At 48.8% G+C, this 18,034-nt stretch overlaps 1 protein-coding gene across 1 annotated transcript; it reads left to right on the top strand.

Annotated features, from left to right (window-relative positions):
• Window positions 1-4,470: 4,470 nt before the first annotated feature.
• On the top strand, window positions 4,471-10,417 carry LOC127307569 (lipoxygenase 2.3, chloroplastic). The gene is made up of 6 exons (XM_051338293.2): window positions 4,471-4,969; window positions 5,256-5,521; window positions 5,623-5,860; window positions 5,938-6,261; window positions 7,352-7,437; window positions 8,838-10,417. The coding sequence occupies exons 1-6, from the start codon at window positions 4,636-4,638 to the stop codon at window positions 10,269-10,271; spliced, it is 2,682 nt and encodes an 893-aa protein (XP_051194253.1). The 5' UTR covers window positions 4,471-4,635; the 3' UTR covers window positions 10,272-10,417.
• Window positions 10,418-18,034: the final 7,617 nt, after the last annotated feature.

The following is an 18,034-nucleotide window of genomic DNA, read 5'->3' as shown; positions in this document are numbered from 1 at the left end:
AAGAGAGCATCAAGAAGTAAATATGAGACACATTTAAGTCTAACCCATTTCCTATGAAAAGTAATCTTGTAAGAAAACAAATTATTGAAGCATGAAGCTACTAGTATATGAAGACAAAATAAGTGGTACTTCAAAAATTTCAACATATAGAGAGAAAACTTAATATTATTGAGATGCATATAACCATGTTTACCTTTCTCATAATAACTTTCAGTAGCATTCTTAATGAAATCCACAATATAACCGTCATTTGAAACATTCTTATCATGATCCATATGCATAAAATAATTATTACTCCTCACATAAGCATAGTCATTATTAATAGTAGTGGGAGCAAATTCAACAAAATAGCTATCATTATTATTCTCATCACCATAATCATCAAATATAGGAGGCATATTGAAATCATAATTAATTTCCTCCTCAATAGTAGGTGTACTGAAAATATCATATTCATCATTGCAATCATCATATATATGAGGCATAGTATCATCAAATAAAATTTTATCCTCCGTACTTGGGGGACTAAAAATATCATGTTCATCAATACCAACATCCCCAAGCTTAGACTTTTCCATATCATTAGCAATAATGGTATTCAAAGAATTCATACTAATATCATTGTTATCATCATGATAGAAAAGTTTTACAATTATGTTTATGTTTTCCATTAAGCCGAACTAGTGAAAATAAAACAAGAAACAAAAAGATAAAATTGCAGAATCTAAAGAAAATACCTTCAAGCGCTCACCTCCCCGGCACCGGCGCCAGAAAATAGCTTGATGTCTACAAACACTCCTATTCTTGTAGACAGTGTTGGGCCTCCAAGAGCAGAGGTTTGTAGAACAGCAGCAAGTTTCCCTTAAGTGAATCACCCAAGGTTTATCGAACTCAGGAAGGTAGAGGTCAAAGATATCTCTCTCAAGCAACCATGCAATTAAGATGCAAAAAGTCTCTTATGTCCCCAACACATCCGATACACTTGTCAAATGTATAGGTGCACTAGTTCGGCGAAGAGATAGTAAAACACAGGTGGTATGGATGAATATGAGCGATAATATAAATATGCAACAAGTAAACATATAGTAAAACAGTAAACGAACGGTGCCACAAAAGAGCTTCGTTGGCACTACGAAGTGTGATGTAATATTTGGAAACAAGGCCCAGGATCATACTTTCACCAGTGGCACTCTCAACAATGCAATCATAATTAGATATAAATATAAGCACTTCATCATGCTACTACGAAACACTTTCTTGTTGGACAAAGAACACAAACTCATCGTGCATGGGCTATAAAGGCACACCTCAAGATGCAGCCCCAAGTACCATGAACACCCCACGCTGTCACTTTGAGCATTCATAGGAGGAACTAACATTACACAATTCATAAGGGAGACACACACGGTACATACCGCGATCACACTGACCCCAAAGTTCATATGATAAAACACTAGAGTAGCACAACAACATCTAGATTACAAAGCTCACGATCACATAAAAGATCATATCATGAGAGAGAGAGAGAAACCACATAGCTACCGGTACGTCCCCTCAGCCCCGAGGGTGAACTACTCCCTCCTCATCATAGGAGGCAGCGATGGCGATGAAGATGGCGGTGGAGTCGATGGCGATGGCTCCGGGGGCACTTCCCCGTCCCGGCAGGGTGCCGGAACAGAGACTTCTGTCCCCCGAAACTTGGTTTCGGCGATGACGGCGGCTACGGAGCTCTTCTTCCATGGAAAAGTTACGCCTCGTAACTTTTAGGGTCAGGAGCTTCTTATAGGCGAAGAGGCGACGCGAGGTGGTGCTCGAGAGGGGAATACATGGGCTAGGGGCGGCTAGGGCCCAGGCCGCGCCTGGCACCTGTATAGCCACCCTGTGGCTCTCCCGGCACTCCCCTTCTGGCTCCCGGAGTCTTCTGGTGAATAAGAATGTTGGTGAATTTTCCAGATTTTTCCGAACACTTTCATTTTTAGACTATTTCTGCAATAAACAGACATAATAAACAGAAACTGGCACTGTGGCAATTGTTAATAGGTTAGTCCAAATAATGACATAATATGATACAAAATGCCTATAAAACATGTTGGAATTGGTGTAAAATAAGCATGGAGCATCAAAAAGTATAGATACGTTTGCAACGTATCAAGGGCCTGTTTGGTTTGACTAGGGGTTGACATGGATTTAGAGGTATTGGTCGGTAATTAAAGTGATTCTCTGTCATTCCATGCCAATCTCCCCTAGGTAGGGTGTAATTGAACGAGACCTAAAAATATATCTCCTCCAGGGGTTTTTACCTGTTTTATATCGAAGAAATGGAAATGATTCAGGTGGGGGCCTTTGTGGCTCTCCCGGTGACCGCTCAAACTTTACTTGGCTGATTTTTTCTAAAAGTTTTAGGATGGAGGTAGTATTAACTACTATGGCTGGAAATAGCTAGTGGAACATGAGTGTAGATGTACTTGGTTATTGAAATTTAAAAAAAATCATTTAAAATTTTAAAAATTGAAATAAATTTTCGCATGTACATATTATCTTGATATTTACTCGTGCCAATGCCTGCAGATCCCCGCGTCCCCCTCCTTCCCCAACGCGGGCAGCAGAGGAATCCTAGCCGCCGCCCGCCTCCCTCCTCCACCCATCGTCCCTCCCTCCGCCACCGCCAAAGCGCGCAGCTGGGCAAAGCCTTGTCGGCACCGTCGGTGGCGGGCCCCTCCTAGCTCGTCTCCTTGCACCCTCTCACGTGGATCCGCGGCCGGCGATGGCGGCGGCCGGTCGGCTACGAGGGCTTGGACGTGGTGCTGCTGGGCACCACGGCGCGGCGTCCTCGACTCCTCGACAACGGCGTGGAGGACGACATCGAATCCTCTTCAGGCAGATCGACGAGGGATGGGGCGAAGGTTGGCCGGTGAGAACCGGGTTCCAACTTGGTCCAAGCCAACGATGGTGACATCCTCGGCCGTCATCACCTTGTTGAAGGTATCGTTGCCACGAATCCGCCGTCAGCCTCTTGTTCCGGAGGAAACCCCAGATCTGAATTTTTAGATCGGACGCGGCACCTCCAGAGTCATTTCCCCTCTTGAGGGCATCGCTTTTGGAACACGATATGCCTGTAGGGGGTCATCCGGTGGAGCGGTGTTCCATCTACTACGTCGAAGTTGGTGGGTCTCGGTGGCATGGTGATGCGGGGTATCAACAATGGACGCGGCTGAATGGACTCACTCAGGTTGGTGGCGCTGTCTGGCATCATGGTGGCATCGATGGCAAGTTTGACGAAGTGTATGCAGTTTTTGACTTGAAGATGGCTTGTTGGATCGACGGCGGCGACGACTTCTTCAGCGTGCATCACAAAGGTGTTCGTTGGGAGTCTGTTGTACCGAATGTGCACTCCCGTTGCACCTAGAGGGTGGCCTGGGGTATGCGATAGTTCCCGGTATCTAGCTGATGGGGTTTTTCGTGTTTTCAGGGCACAAGGCCCCGCTGACATGATTTTCTCTCATTTTCCTCATTGTCAGGATTGTAGGTGTTGACGGTTTCGAGTTATCTTGATGTATGTTCTTTGTAAGATTTTTGTGAATAATTTAATAAAGAAGGTCGTAATGTACCTTTTCGATGCAGAAGGTTGGGGTCATCCTTCATTTCAAAAAAAATTACTCGTACCAATTCTCAAGAAAAAATGTGATTTTATGTGACCCACTGTTAAAAAAAGCAGCTGAGATATCGATTTATCAGCCAATTTATCGTGAATCGGGTGGTAACCGGTAAGATTTTATCATATCGGCTAATTTATCGTAGCACCGATATTTCGGTCGATTTTATTTCTGAGAGCCGATATTTTGTCCGATTTTCACTCTGGTGACCGATATTTCGGCCGGTTGTCAGTGAAATTTCACTGAAATTCGGTATGGCAGTCGGATCTTGTAGGATTGTGCATTAGCTCAAATTTTCTATTTTTATTGATTCAAATGCAAAGAATCAAGATAATACTTCTGCTCCATACTCCAATATTAATTTTACATATCATATTATAGAAAATTTAGTGCGAAAAAATAGGATTTACAAAAAATTAGCCGATAAATGGGCGATCGATAAAATCGATTAATCGGCTGATAAGCGATTAATCTCTATTTTGAGTCTGACCGGTCAGTTAAGATTAACGATTTCTTGAACATTGATGTGACCTACATAAAAATAGCAAAATATGCAAATAACACTATAATAATTGGATTTGTACTGTTTAAAGAAATACAAGCTTCAATATTCTTTTTTCATGTGGGCCACGTATGGTCATATTTTTATTTAAAATTGGCACGAGTAAGTATCAAGATATTATGTACATGCAAAGTTTATTTCGAATTTTTCAAAAAAAATTAAATGACATTTTTTGATTTTTTTTAAATAGTTGCGCCTACACCCATATCCACCGAATCCGTGTGGCTACTGCGACCATATATATACACGCTACTACCAGGGAGAGAACACATGTGGAGTAGAGCGAGGTCTGCAATTCCACCTTCAGCTTCTGCTGCTGATATGCTGTCCTATAACTAATCAATCACCAAGCAAGAAGAACGACGACCGTAGTGATCGACAGAAGCAGATCAATCTATCAGCAGCCCCGGTCGGCCAGCCATGATCCATCTCAAGCAGCCCATAGTGCTCTCCGTGCAATGCAACAACGTTGCCTCGCCGCTCTTCGCCACGGCGGCGGCGGCGAGCAGCCAGCATAGGCAAGCCTCTAGCGCTTCACGCCGACACAGATCGCACAGGATCAGTTCCGGGTCGACCGACGAGGCAGCCGGCGTGTCGACGTCAGTGACTGCCAAAGAGAGGCCGCTGACTGTGACGGCCATCATTAGCGCTGAGGCGCCGAACTCCGTGTACGTCTCCCGCGGCTTCGACGACATCCACGACCTCTTCGGCAAGACGCTGCTCCTTGAGCTCGTTAGCTCCGAGCTCGACCCCAGTGAGTCTCGCTCTCTCTAAAGTCTCTCTGGATATCTAATAGTAGCATGTGCGTATTTATTTAGTTTTTGGGATTTGCTGGTTCTCTAAAAACTAAGTTTGTGCTCAGTTAAGTACTAGATTCGTTCTAGTTATCGGATGCAACATGAGTTGTAATTGAGATTTGATGACAATATCATCTAACTAAGAACGAAGTTAGTTATCAGTCGACTAAGAAATAGCCACACCTTTAACTTTTAAATTGCTTTCACATATGACTGAGGGAAGTTTTTCTTTGGCTGCCTAAGGGACGGGAATGGAGAGGGAGAAAGTGAAGGGGTTTGCGCACATGACGCCGAAAGACGGGACGTACGAGGCCAAGATGTCTGTGCCCGCGTCGTTCGGACCGGTGGGAGCGGTGCTGGTGGAGAACGAGCACCACAGGGAGATGTTCATCAAGGACATCAAGCTCTTCACCGGTGGCGACGAGAGCAGCGCCGTCACCTTCGACGCCGGCTCCTGGGTGCACTCCAAGTTCGACGAGCCCGAACCGCGCGTCTTCTTCACCCTTAGAGTAATTATTAAGCTAGGTCCTAGCAAGGACATGCAGTAAACACTCTTCGTGGATGCATGTCCGGAGAAAATTAACCATGGAAGGGCGCATATATTTTGCAGTCGTACCTGCCGTCCCAAACGCCGCCTGGGATCGAGGCGCTGAGGAAGAAGGAGCTGGAGACGCTACGTGGCGACGGGCATGGCGAGCGCAAGATCCACGAGCGCGTCTACGACTACGACACCTACAACGACCTCGGCGACCCCGACAGGAACATCGCCCACAAGCGCCCCGTGCTTGGCACCAAGGAGCGCCCCTACCCTCGCCGGTGTCGCACCGGCCGGCCCATGACCCGTTTCGGTAAGTATGCAGGCGCACACATCGGCCTGCCTACCTTTATTATTCCTAAATTCTAATGGACTGCCGTGGTGGTGTAGACCCGGAGACGGAGAAGAGGAGCTCGCAGGTGTACGTACCCCGTGACGAGCAGTTCTCGGACGTCAAGGGGCGGACGTTCAGCGCGACGACGCTGCGGTCGGGGTTGCACGCCATCCTGCCGGCGCTGGCGCCGCTGCTCAACAACACACAACACTTCTCGCATTTTCCGGCCATCGACGCTCTCTACAGCGACGGCATCCCGCTCCCCGTTGACAGCGGCGCCTCCCTCAACGTCATCAACAACGTCATACCCCGTGTCGTCCAGATGATCGAGGACACAACCGAGCACGTGCTCCGCTTCGAGGTCCCCCAGATGCTTGAGAGTGAGCACCGCCGTCCATGCCTCCACCGGAGCACGTAGTAGTGTACACAGGCAGTTACACTAAGACCACTTGCATGAGAAAACCCAACTCCACACCTAAGACGTTGCAGATTCGTGCGAATTATGTCGACTTAACCCATTTACTTCACACCTAAGACCTAGCTATATTACCCGCAAAAGAAAAAAAAAAAATCAGCTATATCAGACACACCGTCTTATCCATTATACAAAACACACCATTTTAACTAGGTCTCTTTGCAGTCCTTTTGCTTCTCATTTTCCCACCCCTCACACAAATCATGACATTTTAATTATCATGAACATGGGAAAAACAATTTATAGTAATACGAAATTCAAACTTCTAAAGTTTGCAAAAGGCTATGATTCTTTACTCTGTAGTGTGAAGCAAAATTTTCGCCATCATTCAGAACCAAATTCCCGCGAGCATTTAAGCAAATTTCTTTACCATTCATTAGAATTTAGAGAAAAAATGTCAACCAATTCCAATATATTATGAATCAAAATTAGGACCAAGAATTACATCTGGCACATGTAACTACAAAACATATTTTTTTCGAAAATGAAGATACCAAAGACTATGAATTTCATTAACCAAAGAACATGAAATCCATATCAAACATTAGGTTCGGAACCGACTATCCTAAAATTGGGAGCATGGTTAGAACATGACTTCTTCCAGCAATTCGTGAGTAGAACAAGAACAAACCCAAGAACTGTAAGTCAGGAACATGAATAGAACATATTACATGGGTGTATTTCACGTCAAAAAATTGTTGTATGAAGAATAAACATACCATTTGGGGAACAAATTTGAACAGGTGACACGAGGATTTTCGGTCCTCTTCTCTACCAACAGAGTTATTCTGATCTTTTCTTGTGCATCGTCCTAGTAGAGTATTTGTTCTATGGCAATTACAAGGACTAGTAAAATTTGCAATATATTTCAGATTATAAATTGGAAAATGCTGGGTCAGGTTGTAGTCCTATGCATTTACATCTTTTACTAAATAATATATAATATATATGGGCATGGAAAAACTGTGTTGCACTTACATGACATGGCTTTGCAGGGGACAGGTTCTCTTGGTTCAGAGACGAGGAGTTTGCGAGGCAGACACTTGCAGGGCTCAACCCTCTCTGCATCCGTCTCCTAACGGTATTTGTTTTTTGTGGAAATAGAAGCATTTATTGATACTTCGATGTATATAAACACGCAAGAGTTTTAACTCTACCCTCTGTATCTTACATGTGCACTGCCACACACACCCACACACGCGCGTGCCCGCACGCACACACTAAATATGTCAATGTTTAGGTTGCAAATGATGGAAAAAAAACACTCCTAATGTTTCTGGAAGGTTCAAGATGCCAAGATACAGAAGATTTCACTCTTACGAAAAATTACTTTAGAACCTCACGGTTGCTCAAATGAAGATTTTTTTGCTTTCCCGGTGTCATGACCCATAAGGAGAATGTCATCCGCCTATTATAGAGAATTGGTTGTCCGGTGTCCATGAGTGTGTGGCAGCGCCCCACTAATTAGATCATGTAAGTTAGCTCTCCTGATCATAATGCTAGCATGTCGACTAACTATATTAAAGAATATGGGACAATGGATACACTTGGATGAGGCCTTTCTTTGTTTAAAAATATTCCTCTAGATATTTCAACTTATGTGCCGACACTTTTGCAAGTCATAAAATATTGGACCTACTTACAGATAATAAGAGGTGAAAAGCCTTTCATACTGATGAAGGTCTGCGGAAGAAAATGCCACTTAACGTATACCTTCTCAAAACATATTTTAAAAATTACCCCTCCCATGTTTTTCCGGTGGAGCTCATGCACATTCTCATTTATGATTAGGACTCATTTGAAATGTTCCTGCCCTTGCAAAAACGCCGTTTGGGTCGACCGGACCACACCCGGTTAATTATATTTGTTGCTAGTTTAGCAAAGATTTGAGAGTTACATTTAGGTGACAGATGTGTCGGTATCAACAGATGGGCATATCCTAATTACATTTTGCAAGCAAGGTAACTGCCCCGAAATTGAGACTATACAGGCTGACAAGAATGGAACAAATCCATCAAATCGTCTTCCATAATATCCCAGAACACCTCATAAAACTCTTCTAGAAAACCAACTGGTCCAGGAGAAATGTTCCATTTTAGATATAGCCTCCTTAACCCTCTTTTTTCATAAGAAAGCAAAAAAAAAAAAAAGAATGTAGTTTTCTTTCGAAGTAGCGAGACGGATATCATCCCGAAAATATTCGTAGGGGCAAAAAAACCTTGGTGGTTTATTATGTGGTCCTCCAACTGAGGTTCACTTAGTATTGAGCCATCATCTCTATACATGGAAAATATGTTGTTTCTGAAGTTTTACATTTGCAATCTTATGAAAATCACATGTGTTGTACTGTTAAAAAAATCACATGTGTTGAACTGCCAGGTCGAATCGACTAATTAATCATTTACAGGTTTTGATCAAGTTAGTTATCCTTCTCTCATTTCTTATTGGTTCATTAATTACTAACGAGAGAGCATGGTGCAGGAATTCCCCATCGTGAGCAAGCTCGACCCGGAGGTGTACGGCCCTCCAGAGTCGGCGCTAACCAAGGAGCTCCTCGAGAAAATGATGAACGGTCTGATGACGGTGGAGGAGGCGCTGGAAAACAAGAGGCTGTTCATGCTGGACTACCACGACGTGTTCCTGCCATACGTGCACAAGGTGCGCGAGCTGCCGGACACGACGTTGTATGGGTCTCGCACCGTCTTCTTCCTCACCGACGAGGGCACACTGATGCCTCTGGCCATCGAGCTGGCACGGCCACAGTCTCCAACGAAGCCGCAGTGGAAGCGCGCCTTCACGAGTGGGTTCGACGCCACAGAATCATGGCTGTGGAAGCTTGCCAAGTCGCACGTGCTCACCCACGACACCGGCTACCACCAGCTCGTCAGCCACTGGCTGCGCACGCACGCCTGCGTCGAGCCGTACATCATCGCCACCAACCGGCAGCTCAGCCGGATGCACCCCGTGTACCGCCTCCTGCACCCACACTTCCGCTACACGATGGAGATCAACGCGCTGGCCAGGGAGGCTTTGATCAACGCCGACGGCATCATCGAGGATGCGTTCTGGCCAGGGAGGTACTCCATCGAGCTCAGCTCCGTCGCCTACGACGCGACCTGGCAGTTCAACACGGAGGCGCTGCCAGAGGACCTCGTCAGCCGGGGACTTGCAGTGCGCAGGGAAGACGGTGAGCTTGAGCTCACCATCAAGGACTACCCCTACGCCAGCGACGGGCTCCTGATTTGGAACTCTATCAAGCAGTGGGCGTCGGACTACGTAAATGTCTACTATAACTCCGACGAGGAAGTCACCGGTGACGAGGAGCTTCAGGCCTGGTGGGAGGAAGTGCGTACCAAGGGGCACGCAGACAAAAAAGACGAACCGTGGTGGCCGGTGTGCAACTCCAAGAGCAACCTCGTTGAGATCCTAAGTGTCATCATGTGGGTCACATCCGGCCACCACGCCGCCGTCAACTTTGGGCAATATCATTACGCCGGGTACTTCCCCAACCGTCCAACTGTGGTGCGAAAGAACATTCCTGTGGAGGAGAACCGGGACGACGAGATGAAGAAATTCATGGCTAGGCCGGAGGAGGTGCTGCTACAGAGTCTTCCCTCGCAAATACAGGCCATCACGGTGATGGCAACGCTAGACATTCTGTCCTCACACTCGCCCGACGAGGAATACATGGGAGAGTACGCTGAGCCCGCGTGGCTGGCCGAGCCCATGGTGAAGGCGGCATTCGAGAAGTTCAACGGCAGGCTCAAGGAGGTGGAGGGAACCATCGACGAGCGAAACAACAACCCCGATAACAAGAACAGGTGTGGCGCTGGCATTGTTCCATATGAGCTTCTCAAACCATTCTCAGAGCCAGGGGTCACTGGGAGGGGCATCCCAAACAGTATCTCCATCTGATCCCGGCTTCAGGATGAGGAGATAACATTTTCGTTATGCATGTAAGATTTGGAATAAGATGTACACCGAGATGATATGAAAGCACCAAATAAGTTAATAAACAATTCCAACATGTTACTCTATTAAGACAAGGAGAATTTTAGACATTGCATGCCATGTCACACCATTTTGCTGAAGTTTCACAAGGAAAAATACTTGCAACCATACAAGGCCCTTTATTGCAACAGAGGTATTTCAATAGATAGTTGCACAAGACGGCATGTAAACTTTTAGTGACACCCCTTTTCTATGTATATAGGCCACTTGTGAACACATAATGAAAAATCGCAATTCTACAAAAAAAAAAGTGTATATATAGAACGTATACAAGCACCGGCATGTAAGTTTTGACAATTAAATACGATCACTTTTCATCTGTAAAAAGTCGTGAAATGCATACCAAGTTAGAAGTTTTAGATTGAAACACGACGATTTGTGATCTTATGAGTTTTGCATCGTTCGCAAATGCGCATAACTTATTGGGAAAATTTGCAAGAGTAAGTTTCTACCCCACATCTACATACATGATTTTTTTCGTAGTTTTTGGAAGTAATAATTAGCTTTTGGCATACCAAAATCCCCCGTTTTTCTTCGTTACTGTTGAGAACCTGGCCCAAAGAGATCTCTCACACCAAAGCTGAATATATACAGCCAATAATTTGCAAACAAAAAACGGAACCCAAAAGATGTGCGACAGATCATTCTTGCTAGAGAGCAGACAACTTTTATCAGGAACATGTGCAGTTGCTTTGTTTTTTCCCGATCTCTTGTTCAAGAGAATAGAACAGTAGAATGTGTGATTTCGAAGCGCTGCTACAGGGTAGGGATTATACAGGGGGCAGTAGCCACACATGTGTTCGCTTGCGCTATCACTCACCGCAACCGCGGTGTCAGCAAGGAAACACACAGGGAGGACTCTGCCTGATATTATGAGCTAGGGTGCAGCCCAAATTATCCGCGAGTATCCGTTTGTATCGTCTGGCGGACACAAAAATAATCGTGATACGCACATTATCTGTTTGCGTCTGGAGGTATCCAGCGGTCCGACCCATTTTGGAGATCCTAGAACTGCTTCTTCTTTTTCTTCTTTGAAGAATCCTCAAATTTCTACATCGATTGTGATGAATCTTTGAAAGAGCATGGAGAAGAAACGCGAAAACAAGTTGATCATGACATGTTTTCTCGAATCGAACAAGTTCAAACATATTTAACATACAAACTAGAGAACAAACGTGAAACAAAAAAAAACGAATTCTTAGCTTTCTTGTTAGAAGGCCCCGCCGCGTCGTCCTCATGGACGCGCCTTCTGCTTGTCACCTCCTCCTCCGAAGGGGTACTGCCGGTCGACGCGTCCGACGATCTTGACTTCCAGTCCGATGACTGGTCATTGGGGTCTTCCTCGTCGTCGGTGAATGGATGATGAGGCTCCGCATGTGCCCTCGCCCGGGCCCTTGCCTCCTTCCTGGTTGCCGCCGCATCGTCCGTCGCCTCCAGCGCCTCTAGCTGTGCCCACTTGGCGTCCGAGTCCTCCTCCTAGCATCTCACCTCCTCCTGGCCTCCCTCCTCCTCGCCCTCCGTCAGCGGGGAGCTAGGGTTGCTGGGCGTCGAAGCCCCATCCCACCAATGCCGCCATCCCGCTGGCTTCCCCTCGCTGTCCATGCCCGATGGCAACGAAAGGCTGTTCATGGTGGCTAGCCGTTGTTGGAGAAGAAGAAGAATGGCAGACGGTTAGACGTGAATTACAGCAGGTGCAGGGGTTATATTCACTGGGGATTAATGTCGGCGCGTATAACGAAGAGGCGCGCGGTTGCTCTTCGGCGGCGGTTCGGCGCTCCATTCCGGCGGTTGGCGGGTCGATCGGCGCTCCGGCGGTTGACCTCGCCGTCAATTGTTGTGCTTTAGTTCACGCCGATGAAGCTAGGGTGGGCGAAGCGAGCGGACCCTCGGCGCGACCACGCAGTGCCCGCGAAGACGCAAACGTGCCGCATATTTTGCGCCGCGTTTGCGTCTCCGCGGACGCCCCGGACACGATGCATAGCCCCGCTGGAGCAGGGTGCAGCCGCATTTCCGGTCCACGCGGACGCAACAGTCGCGCAACGTTCGTTTGCGTCGCCCAGTTGGAGATGCCCTACCATGTAAGTTGCCGCATTAGAGCATCTCCAGCCGTCTCCCCGACGAGGCCCCCGGCAGCTATTTTTCCATCCGGACGGCGTTATTCGGCCCAGCCGCGCCCCAGGCTCCTCGTTTTCCCCCAGATTTACCTTTCATCCATCCAGAGAGCCCAGGCCATCCCCGGCTTCCGAGGCCCGGTCGGGGACTCCAGACGAAATAAAAGTGCGCGAAACGTCGAGCGGGCCCGTGTTGTCGGTGATAGAACTGGTAGTTCCCTCCATTAATTTCGTTTTCCCTCCAAAATGCGCCGCATAGAACCATTTTTCCCGCCGAATTTTGGAGGAGCTACCGCCATTCTCCCCCACAGTTGCAGCTCATCCTCTTCCCTTCCACCACCATGCCGCGGAAGAAGTTCGCCGCCGATGGCGCGCCGAAGGCGAGGAAGCCGCGGGCGCCAAAACAGAGACCGCCGGGCTGGACAAATGCGGAGTGGGTGGAGGATGTGGAGCGGCGGCGGAACAAAACTCTCGGCAGGGCGGAGAGGGAGAAGAAGTGTAACGCAAAGAGGGTGGCGGCGGCGGAGGAACAGGCGAGGCTGATCTCCATTAACTTCGGCCATTCGCGCCTCGGCCAATTCCCCGAGCCATGGCCGACCCAAGATATGATCGGCTCTCCTTCCACCTTCTCGCCGGCGTCGCCGGCCACGGCCATGTTCCAGGACACCTACGCCGCCGGCATGGCGGGGTTTACACCGTCACCGCCGGCGTACAATGGTGCGATGTACGAGGGCATCTCGCCTGCCCTGCGACGTGGGCCGCTCTCCTTCTCCAACCTAGGGTTGCCGCTGCCGAATGAGCCTTTGATGCACGAGATGATCAAGTCGGGCTCCATGTCCGCCGCGTCGAGCCCGGGATTATTCACACAAGAGGAGGCAAGGGCAACAGAAGCCGTCGCGTCGCGGGGTGATGTCTACGGGTGCTTCTATTCTTGTAGACAGTGTTGGGCCTCTAAGAGCAGAGGTTTGTAGAACAGCAGCAAGTTTCCCTTAAGTGGATCACCCAAGGTTTATCGAACTCAGGGAGGAAGAGGTCAAAGATATCCCTCTCATGCAACCCTGCAACCACAAAGTAAGAAGTCTCTTGTGTCCCCAACACACCTAATAGGTGCACTAGTTCGGCGAAGAGATAGTGAAATACATGTGGTATAAATAAGTAGTAGCAACGGCACCAGAAAAGTGCTTTGCCCAGGACAGTAAACAAGCAGTAGTAACGCAGCAGTAGTAACGCAGTAAAATAGTAAACAAGCAGCGATAGCAGTATTTAGGAACAAGGCCTAGGGATTACACTTTCACTAGTGGACACTCTCAACTTTGATCACATAACAGAATAGATAAATTCATACTCTACACTCTCTTGTTGGATGATGAACACCATTGCGTAGGATTACACGAACCCTCAATGCCGGAGTTAACAAGCTCCACAATTCAATGTTCATATTTAAATAACCTTAGAGTGCATGACAGATCAACACAACTAAACCAAGTACTAACGTAGCATGCACACTGTCACCTTCACGCTACGAAAGGAGGCATAGATCACATCAATACCATCATAGCAATAGTTAACTTCATAATCTACAAGAGATCACAATCATAGCCTACGCCAAGTACTAACACGGATGCACACATTGTCACCATTACACCGTGCAGGAGGAATAAAACTACTTTAATAACATCACTAGAGTAGCACATAGATAAATTGTGATACAAAACACATTGCAATCATAAAGAGATATAAATAAGCACTTCACTATATCATCCATAACAGTGAATAAGTATTCTGTGAAATATAGCCTAAGAGACCCACACGGTGCACACACTGTCACCTTTACACACGTGGGACAAGGAGTCTCCGGAGATCACATAAGTAAAATTCACTTGACTAGCATAACGACATCTAGATTACAAGCATCATCATATGAATCTCAATCATGTAAGGCAGCTCATGAGATTATTGTATTGAAGTACATAGGAGAGAGATGAACCACATAGCTACCGGTACAGCCCCGAGCCTCGATGGAGAACTACTCCCTCCTCATGGGAGACAGCAGCGTTGATGGAGATGGCGGTGGTGTCGATGGAGGAGCCTTCCGGGGGCACTTCCCCGTCCCGGCGGCGTGCCGGAACAGAGACTCCTGTCCCCCAGATCTTGGCTTCGCGATGGCGGCGGCTCTGGAAGGTTTCTCGTACCGTGGCTTTTTCGTATCGAGGTTTTAGGTCGAGGGGGCTTAAATAGGCGAAGAGGCGACGTCAGAAGGTCAACGGGGCGACGACACCACGCCGGCCTATCATCTGGGGCCCTGTGGCCCCCCTCTGGCGGCTCTCGGGAGTTCTGGATGCTTCCGGGGATTCTAAGATGCTGGGCGTTGATTTCGTCCGATTCCGAGAATATTTCCTTACTAGGATTTCTGAAACCAAAAACAGCAGAAAACAGCAACTGGCCCTTCGGCATCTCGTCAATAGGTTAGTTCCGGAAAACGCATAAATATGACATAAAGTATGCATAAAATATGTAGATATCATCAATAATGTGGCATGGAACATAAGAAATTATCGATACGTCGGAGACGTATCACGGGGCAGTGTGAACCTCGACCAGGATGATCAGAACGAAGGTACGCAAGACATCGACGGAGAAGATGAACAGATCTATCTCGACCAGGACGTCGACGAAGAGGAAGCGCCTGAACCCACGGAGGCGCCGTCGAAGGGCAAGAAGAAAAGGAAGAAGAACTCGCCGCTAGCCGAGCCATGGATCAAATGGACAGGCAAAGAAGAGGAGTGCCTCGTCGAAGCTTGGAAGACCGTTTCCATGAACGGCATCACCGGCGCGAATTGGACCTTCGAGACGTACTGGCAGCACGTCAAGGTGGCGTTCGACGAGCGCAAACTCGTCGATCCATACTTCAACAAGACGGCGATGATACACGGCGACAAGGCAATGGGCACCCATTGGGGGATCATTCAGGCGGCGTGCAGCAAGTGGCACGACATATAGGAGGAGATCGAAACTCGCTCGGTGAGCGGCGAGGACTTTGAAGCCAAGGTATGCTCACTCGTCGTGGCTCCTCCGTCGACTCTACATCGCCCGAGGTTTAATCTTGAATCACCGGTCTGTTTTTGCAGATGCGGCGGGCGCTCGACATGTACGCGGATGACAACGACGGTTAGATGTTCAAATACCTCAACGTGTTCACCCGCATCGAGGAGTGCGAGAAGTAGAAGGAGGTGCGCAAGAATCCTGCCAAGGGTGAGCAGTACAACCGTGACGTTCCAGCCCCTGCTCGACGGGCCGCCCCGAGCTCGGCCAGAAGAAGTTGAAAGAGCAGAAGAAGGCCGACCATCCAGCCGATAGGTTGCAGGCGTCCTTCGACAAGTGATGGGCGGACGCGAGGGCGCACGCCGCCAGGAGGGACGACAAGCACGACGTGCGGTGGAAGGAGATGCTCCCCAACCAGGGCGTCCGGATTGCCTTGCTCAAGAAAACTTCCACAGCGAAGAAGAGGAACACCGACCTGGCATTCCTGATCGGCGGTAACGACGCCAACATGGACGAGGAGACGAGGGATTAGTACGACGCCCATCGCCAAGAAATCCTCCGGCCCCCATCTGCTGCTTCGTCCTCCGCTTCAACGTCAACTCCCGCCGCTGCGACAACTGAAGACGCCGATGCTTCGCCGCCCGATGCAGCGCCAAACGAGGCTCAAGACGGGACCGCCGATGAGCCTGTAATTGTCTAGTTCGTGACGAGGCGTGCGATAGAGGAGGACGATGAGTAGGAGCGCGTGTATGAGCTCTTTTATCATGCTCATACCACAAGTGTAGCAGGCTCCTTAGAGCATCTCCAGCAGAGGCACTAAAGTTCGCGGCGCGCCATCTGCATTTAGCGCGCGAAGGACTATTTGATCGCCGGAATGTGGCTGATCCGATCGCCGGACTTTGACGATTCTTTTGTAGCGGGAAGACGATTTTTTGAAACTATCACCGCTGATGGGCGAATGTCGGGGGTGCGACTGGGAAAATGTTGCCCCCCACTCCCTTTTTACATCCAATCCAGTGTTTGTTATATCCAGATTTTCGCCCGGGGGCTCAAACGGCTGGAGATGCTCTTAGCTTCCTAGGGACAATATTCCAAGCTTACTTTCTGTCACGATCGCTCGACGAGACTTATGTGTCCCCAAAGATTGCCACCGCCGCTTTCTGTGACACCCGAGTTGTAAGAAAGACCAACAAACTGCCCTTTAGAGCATCTTCACCGACGCCCCCCAAATAGTCATCGGCAGGGGCACCGGCACTGCCGTATGGGAGGCACCGGCAGTGCATCCTCTATTTGGGGGTGCTGTTTCTACACCAGCGCCCCCAAACCGGTGGCTCCGATAGGAGTTTTTTTAGACAAAGTAAATATTTTATTGTAGTTTCATTTTCAATCATTTAGAATCGACGAATGAATAATGTTTTAGGGCAAATCCAAGTAAAACATTATTCAAACCTCGACCCCGGATGACATGTGTAACCTGCTTCATCTCTAGCCTACTACTTACTGGCCACCCGGCTTTACGGAGGTGGACGATCGCCCGCTGCTGCTCCGTCGTTGATCCCCCGATGCTCTCTCCGCCACAAACATCAAGTAGGCGGCTCTATCCACGGCCAAACGCCGGCGCCCGTAGACTTCATCCTGACGCTGCTGCTCCTCCCGCATCGACCGCTGCAGCGTAAGCTGCTCCCATCCCTGCTGCTGGCACACCTCCCACCGGCGTCGCTGCGCCTCCTCCAGGTGTCGCCGCTCTTCCGCCTCCTGGTCCCGCCGCTTGTCCGCGGCAAAGGCATCTACGCTCGCCGCTAGCGCCGCCTCCTCCCACATCTCGTACTCTGGGAGCTGCAGGTCCTCCTCCACGACTTCTACGGCCACCGCTAGCGCCACCTCCTCCCACGAATTGGACATTGTGGTATTTTTTATGGTTTAGATTTTTGCACCAATGAGACGGTGGAGAAGGGATAATATAGACCGGCTGCGAGGCGGGAAACCTCCTGCGCGGCGTCATGGCGGGAGAGTTTCCCGCGCGGCACTCTGGCATCACTGACAGGCGGCTCCCACGCCCAGAATTTTCCGCCTCACGAGGCACCGGCGCGCCCGATTCATGCCCTTCGCCAAAGGGCCGGCACGGGGTTGCCAGCGCTTCTAGGGCTCGAAAAAGCACCGGCGCTATTTGGGGGTGCGCCAGTGTGAGACCATTTTCGCTGCCGGCCCCCAAAACGCTATCGGGGCCACTATGGGGCGTGCCGGTGGAGATGCTCCTATCATCGCTTAGTAACTTGTAGAGCGCACGACTTTGCCGCATCATTATAAGATGCATCCAGATTTAATTTGATTGCCCCATTTTTTTATAGTGGGTAACTCTGGTAAATGAACCGCCTCCCGGGTCGCTCCCGCTCGAGCGATTCCGGAGCCCCCCCCCCCCCCCCCCGAAACCGTAACCTCGCTTCTCCCAACTCCGGCCCAGCCAGGCTGCTGCTACCGTCAGCGGTGCCCATCCTGCAAAATGGTCGAGGGCAG

The sequence above is a fragment of the Lolium perenne genome, chromosome 6 (genome assembly GCF_019359855.2).
Source record: "Lolium perenne isolate Kyuss_39 chromosome 6, Kyuss_2.0, whole genome shotgun sequence".
Lineage (NCBI taxonomy): Eukaryota > Viridiplantae > Streptophyta > Magnoliopsida > Poales > Poaceae > Lolium > Lolium perenne.
This window is presented reverse-complemented; position numbering and strand designations above follow the sequence as displayed.